This window comes from Dermacentor albipictus, chromosome 2 (assembly GCF_038994185.2).
Source record: "Dermacentor albipictus isolate Rhodes 1998 colony chromosome 2, USDA_Dalb.pri_finalv2, whole genome shotgun sequence".
Lineage (NCBI taxonomy): Eukaryota > Metazoa > Arthropoda > Arachnida > Ixodida > Ixodidae > Dermacentor > Dermacentor albipictus.
This window is the reverse complement of record NC_091822.1, coordinates 184,517,767-184,532,526: the sequence shown is the minus strand read 5'-3', so window position 1 is coordinate 184,532,526 and position 14,760 is coordinate 184,517,767. Positions and strand designations below refer to the sequence as shown.

The 14,760-nt window shown below is 40.7% G+C and overlaps 1 protein-coding gene across 3 annotated transcripts in view; it reads left to right on the top strand.

Moving 5' to 3' along the window:
- The window catches only part of LOC135920148 (urease subunit alpha-like), a 107,792-nt gene that overhangs the window by 73,945 nt on the left and 19,087 nt on the right, over positions 1-14,760 (top strand). For all 3 annotated transcript variants that reach the window (XM_065454296.2, XM_065454304.2, XM_065454285.2), the window contains exons 15-19: positions 123-204; positions 3,524-3,768; positions 7,026-7,140; positions 9,087-9,275; positions 13,507-13,606. In XM_065454296.2, the coding sequence (XP_065310368.1) occupies positions 123-204; positions 3,524-3,768; positions 7,026-7,140; positions 9,087-9,275; positions 13,507-13,606 (731 nt within the window). The remainder of the gene's footprint in view (positions 1-122; positions 205-3,523; positions 3,769-7,025; positions 7,141-9,086; positions 9,276-13,506; positions 13,607-14,760) is intronic.

The following is a 14,760-nucleotide window of genomic DNA, read 5'->3' as shown; positions in this document are numbered from 1 at the left end:
TATTTGCAGAATAATTTCCTTTTGACAGTTGGCAGCAGTAGTATTCTGCCAGAGATAATATTGTTGATAAGCTCTGGCATTTTTGAAATGCTCATTGATCACCTCGTCTACATTATTTCCAGGCTTAAGTTGCACGAGGACTGGGCAGCTACTCCTGCGGCTATTGATGCCTGCCTTCAGGTCGCTGACTATTATGACATCCAGGTATGTAGCTGAATTACAGCAGAGCACATTAAGTGTGGCAATTTTGTTTGGATTGCCACTTGTCAGGCATGTCGCAATGAAAGAAACTGAAATTTTACAGAAGTATTTGTATGTACTCTATCGGTTAAAGGGACACTAAAGGTTAATATTAATTCAATGTGGACTGTTGAAATACCATCCCAGAAACCTCGAAACGCTTGTTTCGTGTGAAGAAGACTTATTTTGGGAAAAAATGCGTTCTGAAGTGTCCGTGTACCTATAGCGCAGTTCAAATACAGCATTGTTTATCAAGCTTTGTACCCATGAAAAAAAAAAAAAAACAATATGCGCAAAAGAAACCCTTGGATTACAAGGGATATAATACATATGAAACATAAAATGTCAAGGTTGAGGAAGCTTATGAATGAGACATCAGTTTCCTGCTACTACAAGAAAATCAGCAATTTGGCGCATATGTTGAGAGCAGTGATAAAATGGGCAAAGCATACGTACATGAGTTTCACACTTAGCAACTTCATAAAGAATGCTCCTCAAAAATTTCAGATATTTTAACGCGAACGCACATAAGCAATGCAATTTGCCGCCTAAGGATGCTCTCCAAAGAGGAAATCAGTTTAATAAGTACTTTGAATTCGTTTTTACTACGGACAATGAAACTTCACCAGATTTAATAACCATCAGCTGAGGGGAACCGGCAACATACTCGGTGATCTAGAGCTAACGGAATCGGGTGCACTGTCACTGCTGCTTAACGTCGACATTAAAGGGACACTAAAGCGAAACAATAAATCAGTTTAGACTAATGAATCATTGTCTGAGGACCCTGCAGGCAGTCATTTCAAAAAAATAGTTTGATTATTAGATGAGAAAATGAAGGTCCAATATCAGTATTTGAATTTCGTGCCAAAACCCCGCTGGTACGTAAACATGACGTCAGGGATTCCAAAGTATGTTTTCGCATTTGGGCCGCATTGGCTGAATAAAGGTTCCCGAAACTTGCCATGTTTAATATTTGGTTCCTTTAGAACACAATGTAGTCAATCTGTACCGCTATATATAATTAGTAGGCCCTAGAAGATGCCATCAAAATCCAAGACGTCACAGCCCCCAGGTGCGGGAACTTAAGTAGGCGTCGCCACCCGTATTTAGTTCTTGCAGTTTTTCTGGCTTACCAAACGTCTTATTGTTGTAAGAGTGGTGTTTTTGGTGTTGTAGAACGGTAATTTACTGATGCAAAAGAAATCATTTTTCACTTTGGTGTCCCTTTCAAACATCTTGCGGCCCAGCTGGCATTCCAAATATTTTTCTCAAGATATACGAGAATGAGTCTTGAAATACCTCCTACTTCTTAATATCTCTAGAATCATCTGAAGTGCCAAAAGACTGGAAAATAGCTGATTGTCCTGATTATTAAATTGGGTGATGCAACAACCCCACCAGATTGCAGAGCAATTTTGCTACCTTGCACATCTTACAAAATTCTCAAACATATTATACTAAAACACATTGTAACTTTGTGTAAGATAATTTGCTGAACAACAACCAACATGGTTTCAAAAAAGGACTATCAGCCAGTACGCAACTGATACGAATTATGCACAATCTCGCTCTAACAATTTATAACCAAGGGCAGACTGATATAATATTTTTTAGATGTATCAAAGGCCTTCATCCAGGTATCACGTCCTAAACTCCTGGGAAAACTAAAGACATTCTCTGGTGGCATACCTGGATAAAAACTTATCTTTCAGGTCGACAGTAATTCGTTGGTTTCGAAAGTCACTAATCGGATTGGGTAGAGATGTCATCTGGTGTACCACAAGGGACAGTCCTAGCACCAACTATCTTTTTACTATCCATCACTGACATGGCAGATAACACGAAATCAATGTTGTGCATGTTTGCAGACGGTTGAATTATATATAGAGATATCACGAACCATAATAATCAAGTAACACTAAATTACAAACTTGCACAAATTACAGATTGGTGTCAGGCATAGCAAATGAAGATTAATTGATACAGGACTGTTTTTGTGAGAGTAAGCAGACAAAAAGACCCACTAGAATTCACCTACACAATGGAACAGCAGAAATTGAAAATTGTCGATGATTGTAAATACTTGGGCATTGTTCTATCATCTGATATGAAATGGGACAAACGTGTGGCACGCATCTTCTAAGGCATTTTCAACACTTTGTTCACTTAAATGCTCTTTAAAATTTGCCTTACCTGACGCTAAGATGCTAGCTTACACCTCATTTGTTTGTCCTGTACTAGAATATGACATTGCCTGTTGACTCCACCATACCAAACAGTGTATGAAACGACTAGAACCAATACAGAAAATACCCAAAAGAGTCATTCATAATAAGTAGAACTGTAATGATTCGCCAACAGAACTCCTTAAGAAAGCTTGCCTACCGATTATTTGCAAGCGTGCTAAATTCTTACTCCTGAAGTTTCTATTTCACCTCCTTAATGTGGACTATAAACTAAACAGTCGTACATATTTCTCTTTCTCTGAATGGCAAAACACTACACCATCCCAAACTTTTAATTGAATATGGGTTACACACTGACACATTCAGGTATTCATTCTTTCCCCAGACAATCAAGGATTGGAATCCATTGCCTAGAGATATTATAGTTTGCTCACCTAACAATTTTCTCCCCATGCTTGAACAGTATGTCTGTCAGTATGTATTGTGATTGTAAATGTCACCTACAGACACCACATTTTGTTTTGAATTGGTTTTGATGTGCCTTTTCTTGTTAATTTTCTGCTTTTGTATTGTTATTTATTAATATTTAAGGGTTGGCTCAGGAAGGTCACACTCTCTACTGCTCAATTACGTCCTCTTGTTAACTGCATTGTTAACAAGCGTATAAGTTGTTATTCATATATTGGTGCACTGTACTTTCCAATGTCCTACAACAGCCTCTGTATGGAGGCTAGTAGTATGTATGAAATAAAATAAAATAAGCACTCTTCGAATGCTCACTGGTGGCGCAATAAGCGACAGCTGCTTTGCTGTTTGAGTATCATGTTTGAATCAGTGAGCTCTGTACAACATTTTCCTTGTATTCTGCGATTTTGTCAGTGTATAGTTTTTAGACACTGCATGTCGTCTCATCTTGCTAGATAGAAATATTAAAAAGGCATTGCAATAGCTAACTCCTTTACGGTAGTGCTGAAGCTTTGTCATGAAGTGCTGTGGCCACAGTGATTGTCCAACACTGTTTCCTTTCTAACTTCTGCCATTCATGGCCCTGTGTACATGGAACACATTCTTCACTGTCCCCTGCATTGTGGCAGGCCATGATCCACACAGATACGCTGAACGAGTCGGGTTGCCTGGAGCAGACCGTAGAGGCATTTGATGGACGAACAATCCATGCGTACCATGCAGAGGGTGCTGGAGGCGGCCACGCACCGGATATCATCAGCATCTGCGGGGAGCTCAATGTCCTTCCCTCGTCGACAAATCCTACCAGACCATACACAAAAAACACTGTTGAAGAGGCACTAGACATGCTCATCATCTGCCACCACTTGGACAGGTGGGTTTGACCTCCACATTCAAAAGCGTTTTATCCACTCTACACTCTACTATATCTCAAGAGCGTAGGTGTCAGCCGTGCTTCTCAACCAAAGTGGACACGCTACACTAATTATACTCCATGACCTTTTGTGGTGGCTTAGTGGCTATGGTGTTCTGTCGCAGAGCACAAGGTTGAGGTTGCGAGCTTGATGCCCAATCACTGTCGCTGCATTCTGATGGGTGCAGAATGCAAAAACGGTTGTTTGCATAAATTTACAGGGGCGCTATAAAGAAATACAGGCGGCCTAAATTAATCTGAATCTTCACACTGTGACTTCTCTCAAATCCCATGTGCTGCTTTGGGACGTTGAAAAACTTAATAAATTGGTTGGTTGGGCGACATTCCGCAACAATTCCTGAAAAAATATGTTGAAACCATGTGCTCTTGGCATCTATTCAAAGGCATAAGAGTGAAGGTGTGTCTTCTTCTTTAGCCACACGTCTTGCTGCATAGCATATTATGTTGTGTCTCAAACAGATTCTCATCATTGAGATCACTTAGGGGTGCTTTTGGAATGGAGTATTTTGTTCAGTCTGTAAGTGTGGTGAGGTGCTGCATGCGGTGAAGTTGAAGAACGAGCTTTGGGTCAAGGCCTGTTTGTTATATGCAGGCTAGCTCTGGTGAAACTGTTTGGCTGGCATACAAGATGGATACGCTGTGGCCACCTCAGCAATTTTAACTCATTAGCTTCCAAAGTTTGTGTATTGCTAGGTTTGAGAATGAAGGCCATATTGCCAAAACTGGCTATTCACTGCATGGGAAATATTCTTAGTTTAAAACACAATTCGTACAATGGCATTACACCCAGTATACGCTGGGAAAGTTTAGGTATTATATCAATAGATGGCACTGCATGTCCATTTCAGGTGTGGCTTGATTTGAAAAGCTTTTAATTAATTTTTGTAGAATGTTATGTGCATAGTTCACTTATGATATGATGGCTGCAAGAGATGGTCGCCATGTGCTAGCTCATGATGAAATTCTTTGCATTCTCTTGAGGACTCGGGTGACGGCAACGATTAACCTGGGACTGGTTTTTGAAGACGAAAGCTTCCCCAACGACATTTTGGTGTCCCACACGCTTGGAAGCACTCCTGATCCTTTGCATGCCCGAGTGTTTCAAGCTTTTCTATCCAAAAATGAATCTGTGACTTACAGTTAGGTTTCCAAACTGAAAGGTGTTTGCTTCATATAGCAAATATAAACCTTAGTTGTTCACATTTTTTCGATGTTCGTTATTGCAGAGAATTGTATAATTAACATGACATCAGAAGTTTGTGTAGTGTGTATATGGAGCAAAAATTATCCAGAAGGAGGGTCTCATGGCGCATGTCATATTTTGTAGCCAATGGGCTAACCTCTTCTCAACAAAATTTCACTGTACATAAAATACACATTTCAAGCTATAGGAAGCAAGTTCATGATGCATTCTGAAAACAGTCTGCACATTAAGGATAAGGCAATAATTAAAGCGAACAACACAGACAGTGACTATCAGCTGGCAGTTTACTTGAAGAGAAAGAAATATGTATAGTAGGGATAGAAACTACAGTGTCTGTAGCACCAGTGATAATTCATCTGTTGAATAGTAGTAGAACAAGGCATGCCTACAGACAAGATTTCAATGAGTGGACTTGCCTTCAATGTAAGAATGCGCATGCTACTTGCAAGGGCTTCGAAAAAAAATGGGGGAAGAAAGCTGGCTGGTTGAAGTCTTGACAAGAGAGAAAAATATGCAGATCCAACACACATTTTGGAACCCATGTGAAGTGAAGCTTTGTGTATTTGTTGACGCCTATTTGATGCTCTATAAAGACTGGTTTGGTTTGTTGATTTTACGTAGGAATCGTAGTGGGACATGCCTATTCTGAAGGATGGGTCAAGAATAGGCACACATGCAATGGCGCATACTGATTGGCTAAATAAAATAAAATAAATAAATATAAGAAACTGGCAAATTCATCATTCTATTAACAGATCGGTGTGCCTTAGATCAATGCCTGTGAGCCAACATTGTACATTCAGGCTTTGTGTAAAAAGTTATTTTTTTTTGTTGCACAGAACAGAAGTGGGTATATTTGGTCGGCATACAAGCATTGTATAATTCACTTTGCAGGTACTTTCATGTAATGTTCATATGTACCATGTGTCTCACTTACTTATGCCAAAATTTAAGAATACTCAAGTGTCATGTAACTCGACAGAACCAAGGTAATGTTGGTTGTTGTTGCTTGGAGCAAGTCACACAATTTTTTATACTTCCCCTGATTGCATACTTAATTATAATTAATCAATCAACTTCCCAAATGTTATAAGTCAGAGCAAAACTGTCAATGAGGAAGTTGTAAATCATCCTGAAAAATTCCTGATCAAGCTTTCTGTTGCTCAATACGTACTACATAAGAGTTTTTTCCTAGCATAAGTGAAAGTCAGCACAACACAAAAAGGCGCTTCACAACTAGTGGCGCAGCACTTGGTGAGGCAGCCGGTCAACTCACCAAATTGTCTTTTGCCTTGTGACCTTGTCTCATTCCAGCGCACAGACGCTTACTGCCGAATGGTTTGTCGATCGGCTTACTGGTCCAGCACTGCCTCCCAACAGCTGCTTACTGTGACAGCTTGCAAGTCTTAAACTTCAAGGAGGACCACTATACAGTTAAACCTCGATATAAGGAATTTCAAAATAACGAAATTCTCGATATAACAAAGTATTTAACCTTTCATGACCTCTTGTTCATAGTACACCTTGTATAGTATTTAGAACCTCAACACTTCCAGTATATTTACGATCCTGCTGATAATCAATGGGTCCCTGTTGTCCCTCACTCACTTCACCTTCAGGTTTTAGAAGCCTTTTAGGACAACCCAACTGCCAGCCACTTACATTTTCACAAGATGCATGATTGCATCAGGACTCACTGTGTGTGGTCTAGACTTTGAACCAGTGTCGCTAAGTATGTTGGCTCTTGTGTGTCATTCCAACACTGCCTGACATCTCTTCCTGCCAGTCTACTCCAACTTCTTCCATGCCCATCCGCTCCCTTTAAATTTGTGTGTACAGACTTATACAGTCCCTTTCTGCCAAAGCCAGCCAGTAACTGCTAGACTGTTAATGCTGGACTATCTTGTTTGCTACATGTGTAGATACCTGGATATCTTTGAGCAATACACACGTGCAACTAAACAGCATCTCTTGCCTTTTTATCTTTTTCAAGAAATGTAAAGGAAGACTTGGCGTTTGCCGAGTCTCGGATCAGAGTTGAAACTATTGCCGCAGAGGATGTTCTACATGATATTGGTGCCATCAGTATTTATACCTCTGATGCACTTGTGAGTATTTTCTTTATTTCTGACATAATTTTGTCGCTGAACACTGGCACTTGAAACACCTTTTGTCAAAGCTACAGTGCGTTTGCCTCTAAAGCTTACCTTCTTGTTGTAGTCATTGATAGGGCATGCCTGAAAATTTGTCTCATCTTGTATTTTGGTATGGTTTTCTTGATGCTGCCCAAGCTTACTCTGATGAGTGTTTCAGTATACTTATCTGTACAGTTGTTTATTTTCTCCATTGTTTGTGGTGAATGCTCAAGTTGGTGTTTTATAACAATGGTGCAGTTCTCTTTATTCGCCTTTGTCTAACTGTCTGTAGAGCGGCCTCATGAAGGCGCAGGGGTTAGAACATAAGAATATAGTCAGACCTTAATATTATGAGCTGCCTGTGAGTAATATAGCTGTCTGAAAGTGGTGTAAGGAACTGTCTGTAAGTACATATGGACATTGCGAAGCTGTAGGAGTGAGAACATGAGGACACAGGCAGGTTTTAATACAGTGAACACAAATAATGAATTATTCAATAAGAAAAACAGAACTTAAAATTTATATATTATATTTCGAGGTATTTACATGCCAAAACCATGATCTGATTGGGTCGTACCGTATTGGGGGACTCCGGAATAATTTTGATCACCTGGGGTTCTTTAACTTGCACCCAATGCACGGTACATGGGTGTTTTTGCATTTCAAACTTAAACTTTGGCTTGTAATGCTTGATACGAATTGATTTTGCATGGCTATAACAAAACTGGAAATGCGAAATTTATAGCTGTGTCAGTCACAATGAAGAGAATGATTTCTCTTTAGTGAGGTCATGAACAGCATGCACGGGATCAACTGGGCATGGCATTCTTGAAAGGAAAGTAGCGAGGGCAGTTTCCAAGAAAGGAAACGCAAGCAAGACAGATGACAATTACTGTTGTGGGACAAGATAAGCCCCAAAGGGTACAAGGTCGTTTTATAGTGTAACTATATAGTAGTGTAATAGTGTAACTTATATAGTAAATATAATGCCCATTTTTGAAAAATGAAATATTACCTGCAAAGTTATGGACCTAGCTGAGGTACTTGACGTCAATTTTAAAAGCAGCTGATTTTAAAAGTAGGTGAGATGCCCCAGAAATAGCCTATTTGATGCTAAGTTGTCAGGGCTAATAGCCCTGGCTTTGGAAAGAGGCAAGGTCTCAAGAAAATAGTATATATTTCAATTAACCTATTTTGCATGGGTATAGCACCTGTGGTGTTATAGGTTTGTTGTATACAAAAAGTTACTCATTTTACATATTTTGCTGATGTATATGTTTACGTGCTGCATTTTCTAGTGCAGAAAAATTTTGGTAAGGCGTTGGCCTTTGTGCTGATGTAAGCCTGGTATATCAAAGCACCAATGCTTTGCCGTTTTGGCCTCCTTTAATATTGTAAATTTTGACAGAAAAGTTGAGAAGGTGACTGGCTGATTATGGAAGTGTTTGCTGCACTTGGAAAATGGGGGATCTTTCTGGCTGATACATGACAATATTTAGTCATGTACAAATCAAAGCCCATGCCAGCTTCAAGGTCTTCAAATTTTGTTCTCAGATGGCCTGCAGGTATTGCTTCTGGTGCTGGTAGGAATTATTGAAAAACTTGCTGTTGTGCTATTATGCCATGCCTTGATGAGATTTTTTGCTATTGCTGCTGATTTTTGGCTGTTTAAGGTTGGTAGTGGTCATAACATTTCACTTGTTAAGGCAATACAGTCAAACGCCTTTATAATAAAGTACTTGGAACCTCCGAAATCATTGTTATACAGGCCATTTCGTTGTAAAGGTCACGCACTGCACACTTAACCGTAAAACCAGGACAGAATAATAGGCGTTTGTTGTAGAAACGCTCAATTGTGTATACTAAGTGATTTGTTGCTGGTGACAACAGCACATTCACTTGCAAGCTTTGCCTTCCAGGCCATGGGTAGAATTGGTGAAGTCGTGAGCAGGGCCTGGCAGACTGCTGACAAGATGAAGATTTTTCGGGGTAAACTGAGAGAGGACTCACTCACCAATGACAACTTCAGAGTTCTCCGCTACCTTGCCAAGTACACCATCAACCCTGCGCTGGCTCATGGAATTGACTACTATGTCGGATCTGTAACGGTTAGTCGCTTGGCTTTGTGGTAAAGTTAAAATGCCTCAAAGCACTGATGAGGTTACAGTGCAGGTACTAACTTGTGGGCTGGTACTGAGAATTGACCATTCTCATAACTGGAACTGCTCATGTACAAAGGATAGTATGCATAGACTGAGATAGTTTATGGTAGGAATGTGGTGTCATTGTTGCTATAGGTGGGCTTATTATAAACGCTAACGGAGAGCTTGGGCCTTCGGGCTTCCCGGTACCGGTTGGTGGTGCCGATTTGTTGTGTACAATACCTCACTGTGAGTGCGAGAGAGATAAGTCAGCATTGAGTGCTACAAACTTTGAAGATGTTTCAAAGCAACCTCTTTCTTTTTGTTGTTCATGCAGCTCTTTGTTTTGTTAAGTTTTATTTCTAAGGAAACGAGATAGCTGCACAGTGTTATAGCAGCACGAGATGGGTATTGGATGATGATGTTTCACTATTCCCATTGCGGCAAGTGGCATTGATATTTTTGAGCGTGGTATTCTGGGGTAATCTAAAGGTTGGGCATGCAGTTTCCAGAGTGCTACCAGGGGCTAAGTTTTTTGTAGTGATTTTTGGTGTGAATTGGCTGCTATGGAACTTTTCTCCTTTCCTCTTTCAATTTAGACTAATTGTCTTTGTTCACAATGCTATCTTTATTCATTTGGCAAAAAGAAAAGACTAGTTAATTATTACTACTCCAGAAAATCAGGGCCAGAATTCCTTTTCTTGAATTTCGCCCCACAGCCTTTGTGGCGGTGGGGTCAAGATTGGTAATGTCACAATGAGCTGGTGCTGGCACTTCAACATAGTGTCGCCACCTGTGTTTCATTTTAGTGTCTTTCATTTGAGTCCTCCTCTCAGGATAAGAGTGACCACATTGCTGTTCAAGAAGTTGAAGAAATGTGATTTAGTTTTATCAATATAGTTTGACTTAATATTCCTGTTTAGTGTCCTTTTAACTTTAGAAAAAACAGTATCTGCAAGTGGGGCATTGTGCAAGGAAAGGAGATAGGGATGACCACACAACCCTGTTCGTACTGCAAGAGATCGGAACAGTCATGTCAGTGCTAGTGGCAGTTTTCTTTTAATTTCTGTTGTATATAGTGGCCAACAATATACATTAGAATTGATAAAATGGCTGTGGCTTAGGTAAGGTTAAGCCCAGGATGCGAAGCATACTAGCCTTTATTTTAGTTGTTGAACCACTGTTTAGCCTGGTGAACTGCTGTTGCTTGGCTATATTTGGTTCGGCTAGACGAAGAAACAACTCATGCATTACTTCTTCGCCTTCAAGAGTGGAACGCGACAGCGTTCCCGTCGACCCGCCAAGGGGTGTAAGACAATGGGCTACAGGGCAGCGACTACGCGCCCCGCATTGGACGCGGTGAGCGTCGAGCAAAGCAGCGTTCGGCGCGGCAACGAAATGTGCGCCTGAGCAAGAGACGCACGCCTTAGAAACAGCGCGTTTCTAAGGCAACACCGCATTCACTAGAGGCGCTTTTGTACCGCTTTGAAGCGTTGTACTCGTGGCTCAGTGGTAGCGTCTCCGTCCCACACTCCGGAGACCCTGGTTCGATTCCCACCCAGCCCGTCTTGCAAGAGTTGAGCCAAAGCCACTTCTCCTCTGTCGTGACGTCACGGTGTCACGTGATTTCATGGTCACCGCCGCGCCTGAGGAGCTGGGTTGAGCCCTCGTAATATGCTTCGCATAAAAACTTAGAGCACAAAAATACGAAATACGTAGAAAAAGAAACACACACCACATGCGCTCACTCACAACTGATGTTTAATGCACATATAGAAAAATACATGTATAGAAAATGGATGCTTCGCACATGTCAAGATGAGGTATAATAAAAGCATGCATCTAAGGCATGTGTGAATATCGATTATTAAAATTGAATTCTTTATCATGTAGAAATAAGGATGGTTGGCTTACATACAGCGCGGCATTTTTGGTTATATGATGGGCTTCAGAGATTTCTTGTGTGGTTTGGTTAGGGTGACAGAACAAAATGACTATGTTTTCAAAGATGGGTTTACACAGACATGATTTAAAATGTACGGCGAGATGAAAGGATGGCCACAATATACACCGTCATCTGGTCCGAGGTCTTACACCATCTACGGCGCTGTAAATACAGCGCCGTAGATGGTGCTGCAAATGCCAAGCTTCAAGAGGGTATAGCAGTCTTCAGATATGTGGACGATTATTTGATTTTTATTGACAGATCACATGCGTCACAGAGAATGGAAGAGATTGTAGATTGCTTTCGAAAAGAAGGCATGGGTCTAAAATTCACCTCCGAGTGGCCGAGCAATAATAGATTACAGTTTCTTGATGTGTGCATTAATTTTGGTTCGGATCATGTTTGCTGGCACTACAATCCAAGATATGCAAAACTTGTTTTAGATTTTCCATCGGGCCATTAAAGCATTGTGAAACTTGGAATTGCTCTGTCGTGCTAATGCATGGCCTTGGAAAAATTTATGTGCACAAGTTGAGCACGAGCTTTCGTATGTAAGTGGAACGCCTTAAGGCCACGGGTTACCCTATGCACCTCATCACATCAGTTTGTGAAAAGCTTGTGCGCATTGCAAAGCAAGAAAAATGTGGGCGTCGTCCTTTTGTTCAAAATGAAGGAAACGAAAAATTGGCAGTCATCTCCTACACACATAAAATTTCACACGTCCTAAAAAATGTGACAAAGCGTTATGGCGTTCTGGTGGTATTTTCTGCACCACACAGGCTTAGTCGCATTTGCTCCATTGTGCACAGGAGGGCAAAGGCCACATCGGTGGGTGATAGAGGGTGCAGCCAGAAACATGTTAATCATTTTGTCGATTGTGTCTCGGGAGTAGTATACAGAATTCTCCTAAGCTGTGGTCATATGCACATTGGCCAAACAAGCAGATGTGCCAACATACGCCTAAGAGAACACAGAAATTCATTAAACGGCGCGCCATACGTTGTAAATCATGTCTGTGTAAACCCATCTTCAAAAACACTGTCATTTTGTTCTGTCACCCTAACCAAATCACACGAGAAATCTCAGAAGCCTATCATATCACCAAAAATGCCATGCTGTGTGTAAGCCAACAATCCTTATTACTACATAATAAAGAATTCAATTTTAATAATTGATATTCACACGTGCCTTAGATGCATGCTATTTTTATACCTCATCTTGACATGCGCGAAGCGTCCATTTTCTATATATGTATTTTTCCATACATGTATTAAACATCAGTTGTGGATGAGTGTGTGTGGTGTGTGTTTCTTTTTCTATGTTTTTCCTGTTTTTAGCTTTTTAAGTTTTTATTAATATGTGTTACCAACTAGCCCACCTATCCATCTTTTTGCAATATACATTAGAAAGCTGATGTGCACTATACCACTAGACACAGCAGTTGTTGCAACCTGGTGCGAAGAATAAGTTAAACGGCCACTGCAGCAAAATTTCACTTTGGTGAAATTGGAAATGAATGAGCATAGTAGTATATACCGCTAAAGCAGTCCTTGCCGATTGTCTAATTTTCTTATCAGCAGCCTTCTAATATCATGTAAACACATAATGCAAGCACTTGGTGATTAGCAGTTATGACATCACCTTGAAGATTTTTCAACATGTTGTGGCCAGCCAAATATGGTGCCCAATCTTGAATGTCATGCAGAAGTGTCGTCTTATCTGAGTTTAACATTACTTCCGGCAAGTGGTAATGGCACTGATTTTTCCTGTTTTGGTATCAAAGCAAATACTGTTATGAGTCTTTTATGACACATCCACTTGTTCATCAAGCATTAGATTTTGCATGGGGGCTGTTCTGTATTTACACTATAAAAATCTAGGCTTTCTAGCTAGCCCAAAATTTCGTTGCAACTGATTTTTGAACTAGAATCAAAGTGATGGGCTTAGTTTGTCTAATGTTGCTGTTAAGACTTGTTGGTGTGCCATTAAAGCAGGAAAGATGGCACACTGCAGACATTAACAAAGAAATGAAATGGGCTTCTGTGTCCCCTTTCTTTTTTTTGTGTCTGTTTGTCTTGCTTCTCCTTTTATTCTGTGCATGCAGTATGTTATGCTTCCTGCTTTATATCCTAGCGTGTCACTGGCCCTGTGAGATGTATTTTGCCCATGACACGCTACCTATGCCTTTTGCTGGTCTTCACATTTGCCACAGTCTCCCTCTTAAAATATTTTCATGCTTGTTTTTTCGTGCAGCCAGGCAAAATTGCTGACCTAGTGTTCTGGAAACCATCCCTCTTTGGGGCCAAACCTGAGACTGTGATGAAAGGAGGCCAGATAATATCTGCTCAGATCGGTATGCATATTTCACAACATGTTGCTGCCGCATTTCCACACATATTATATGCCTGTGCAAATAACTAAAATAGCTTTTGAACATTTAATGCAAACTAGATCAGTTTCTACCTCATGTATCCATGAGTAGATATGCACCACAATTTTGTGACCAGCCTGGGCTTGACACTAGCAGAAGGCTGGCCGGCCTGGCCTAACTATGGGCTGAGGACAGGCAGGCCAGGTCCAGCCTGACGTGTCAGAACCACAACCCACTCAATGGCAGAGCAACATGCCTGTCCTCAGCCATGGAATAGTTGAGTAGTACATGGTGACAGTGAATGATAACCTATTTATTAAGATAAACATGCTATCTTTGCTGCTGTCATTGCTTGTTAATCCTTTATTGACTACCATTGCCTACAGGCAACATACCAGAAAAAAAAAAATTTATTTGTTGCGGAATTTCAATGTTGAGTACAAAGTTTCTGAATGACTAAATGACTTCCACCAACACTGAATGACAGGCAGCAAGCGTCATTTCTTGGTTTAAAGCAATGACACAGGACGAGGAAGATCTCCGGCTGCAGTATTATGTAAAGCATCTGAAATGTACACCTATGGTTCTCATATTGTCACGTAGTAGTGACAATAAAGAACACAGTAGCAATACTGTGAATGACGAAACTGACTTTTATTAGGCGAACTTGTGCCCACAAAAGGAAGTTACACTCAAAGCACTACGATAGCGGCAAACACAGTCGGCGTGAAATTTGATCTACCGGTTAAGAGTGTCGGCTTTTATACATGAGCCATCGAAGGTTCCAGAGTAATCAATGGGGCCTGCATGTCTTCCATAAAGTTCTACACAATTCGCGTCGCACATGCAATCAGATTACACAAGCTTCGATGACAACAGAACCATCAATAACATTCAAGAAACTTCCGATACATGTGGGCAGGTCTCGCGCTGAGCGAGAACATTTGTTAGACGGTGAAAAGCGGTCACCAAAAAAAGATAAACTAGTACACTTGCCAGTATGATTAGAGCTGTCTGTACAAATTCCAAACAAAGCCTTAGGTGACTTTGGATGAAGCCCACTTCCAGTTTCTGGCCAGGGGTTTCCTTCTATGGCTGAAAAATTTCCCCTCTAAATTTTTTTTTCACGTTTAGAT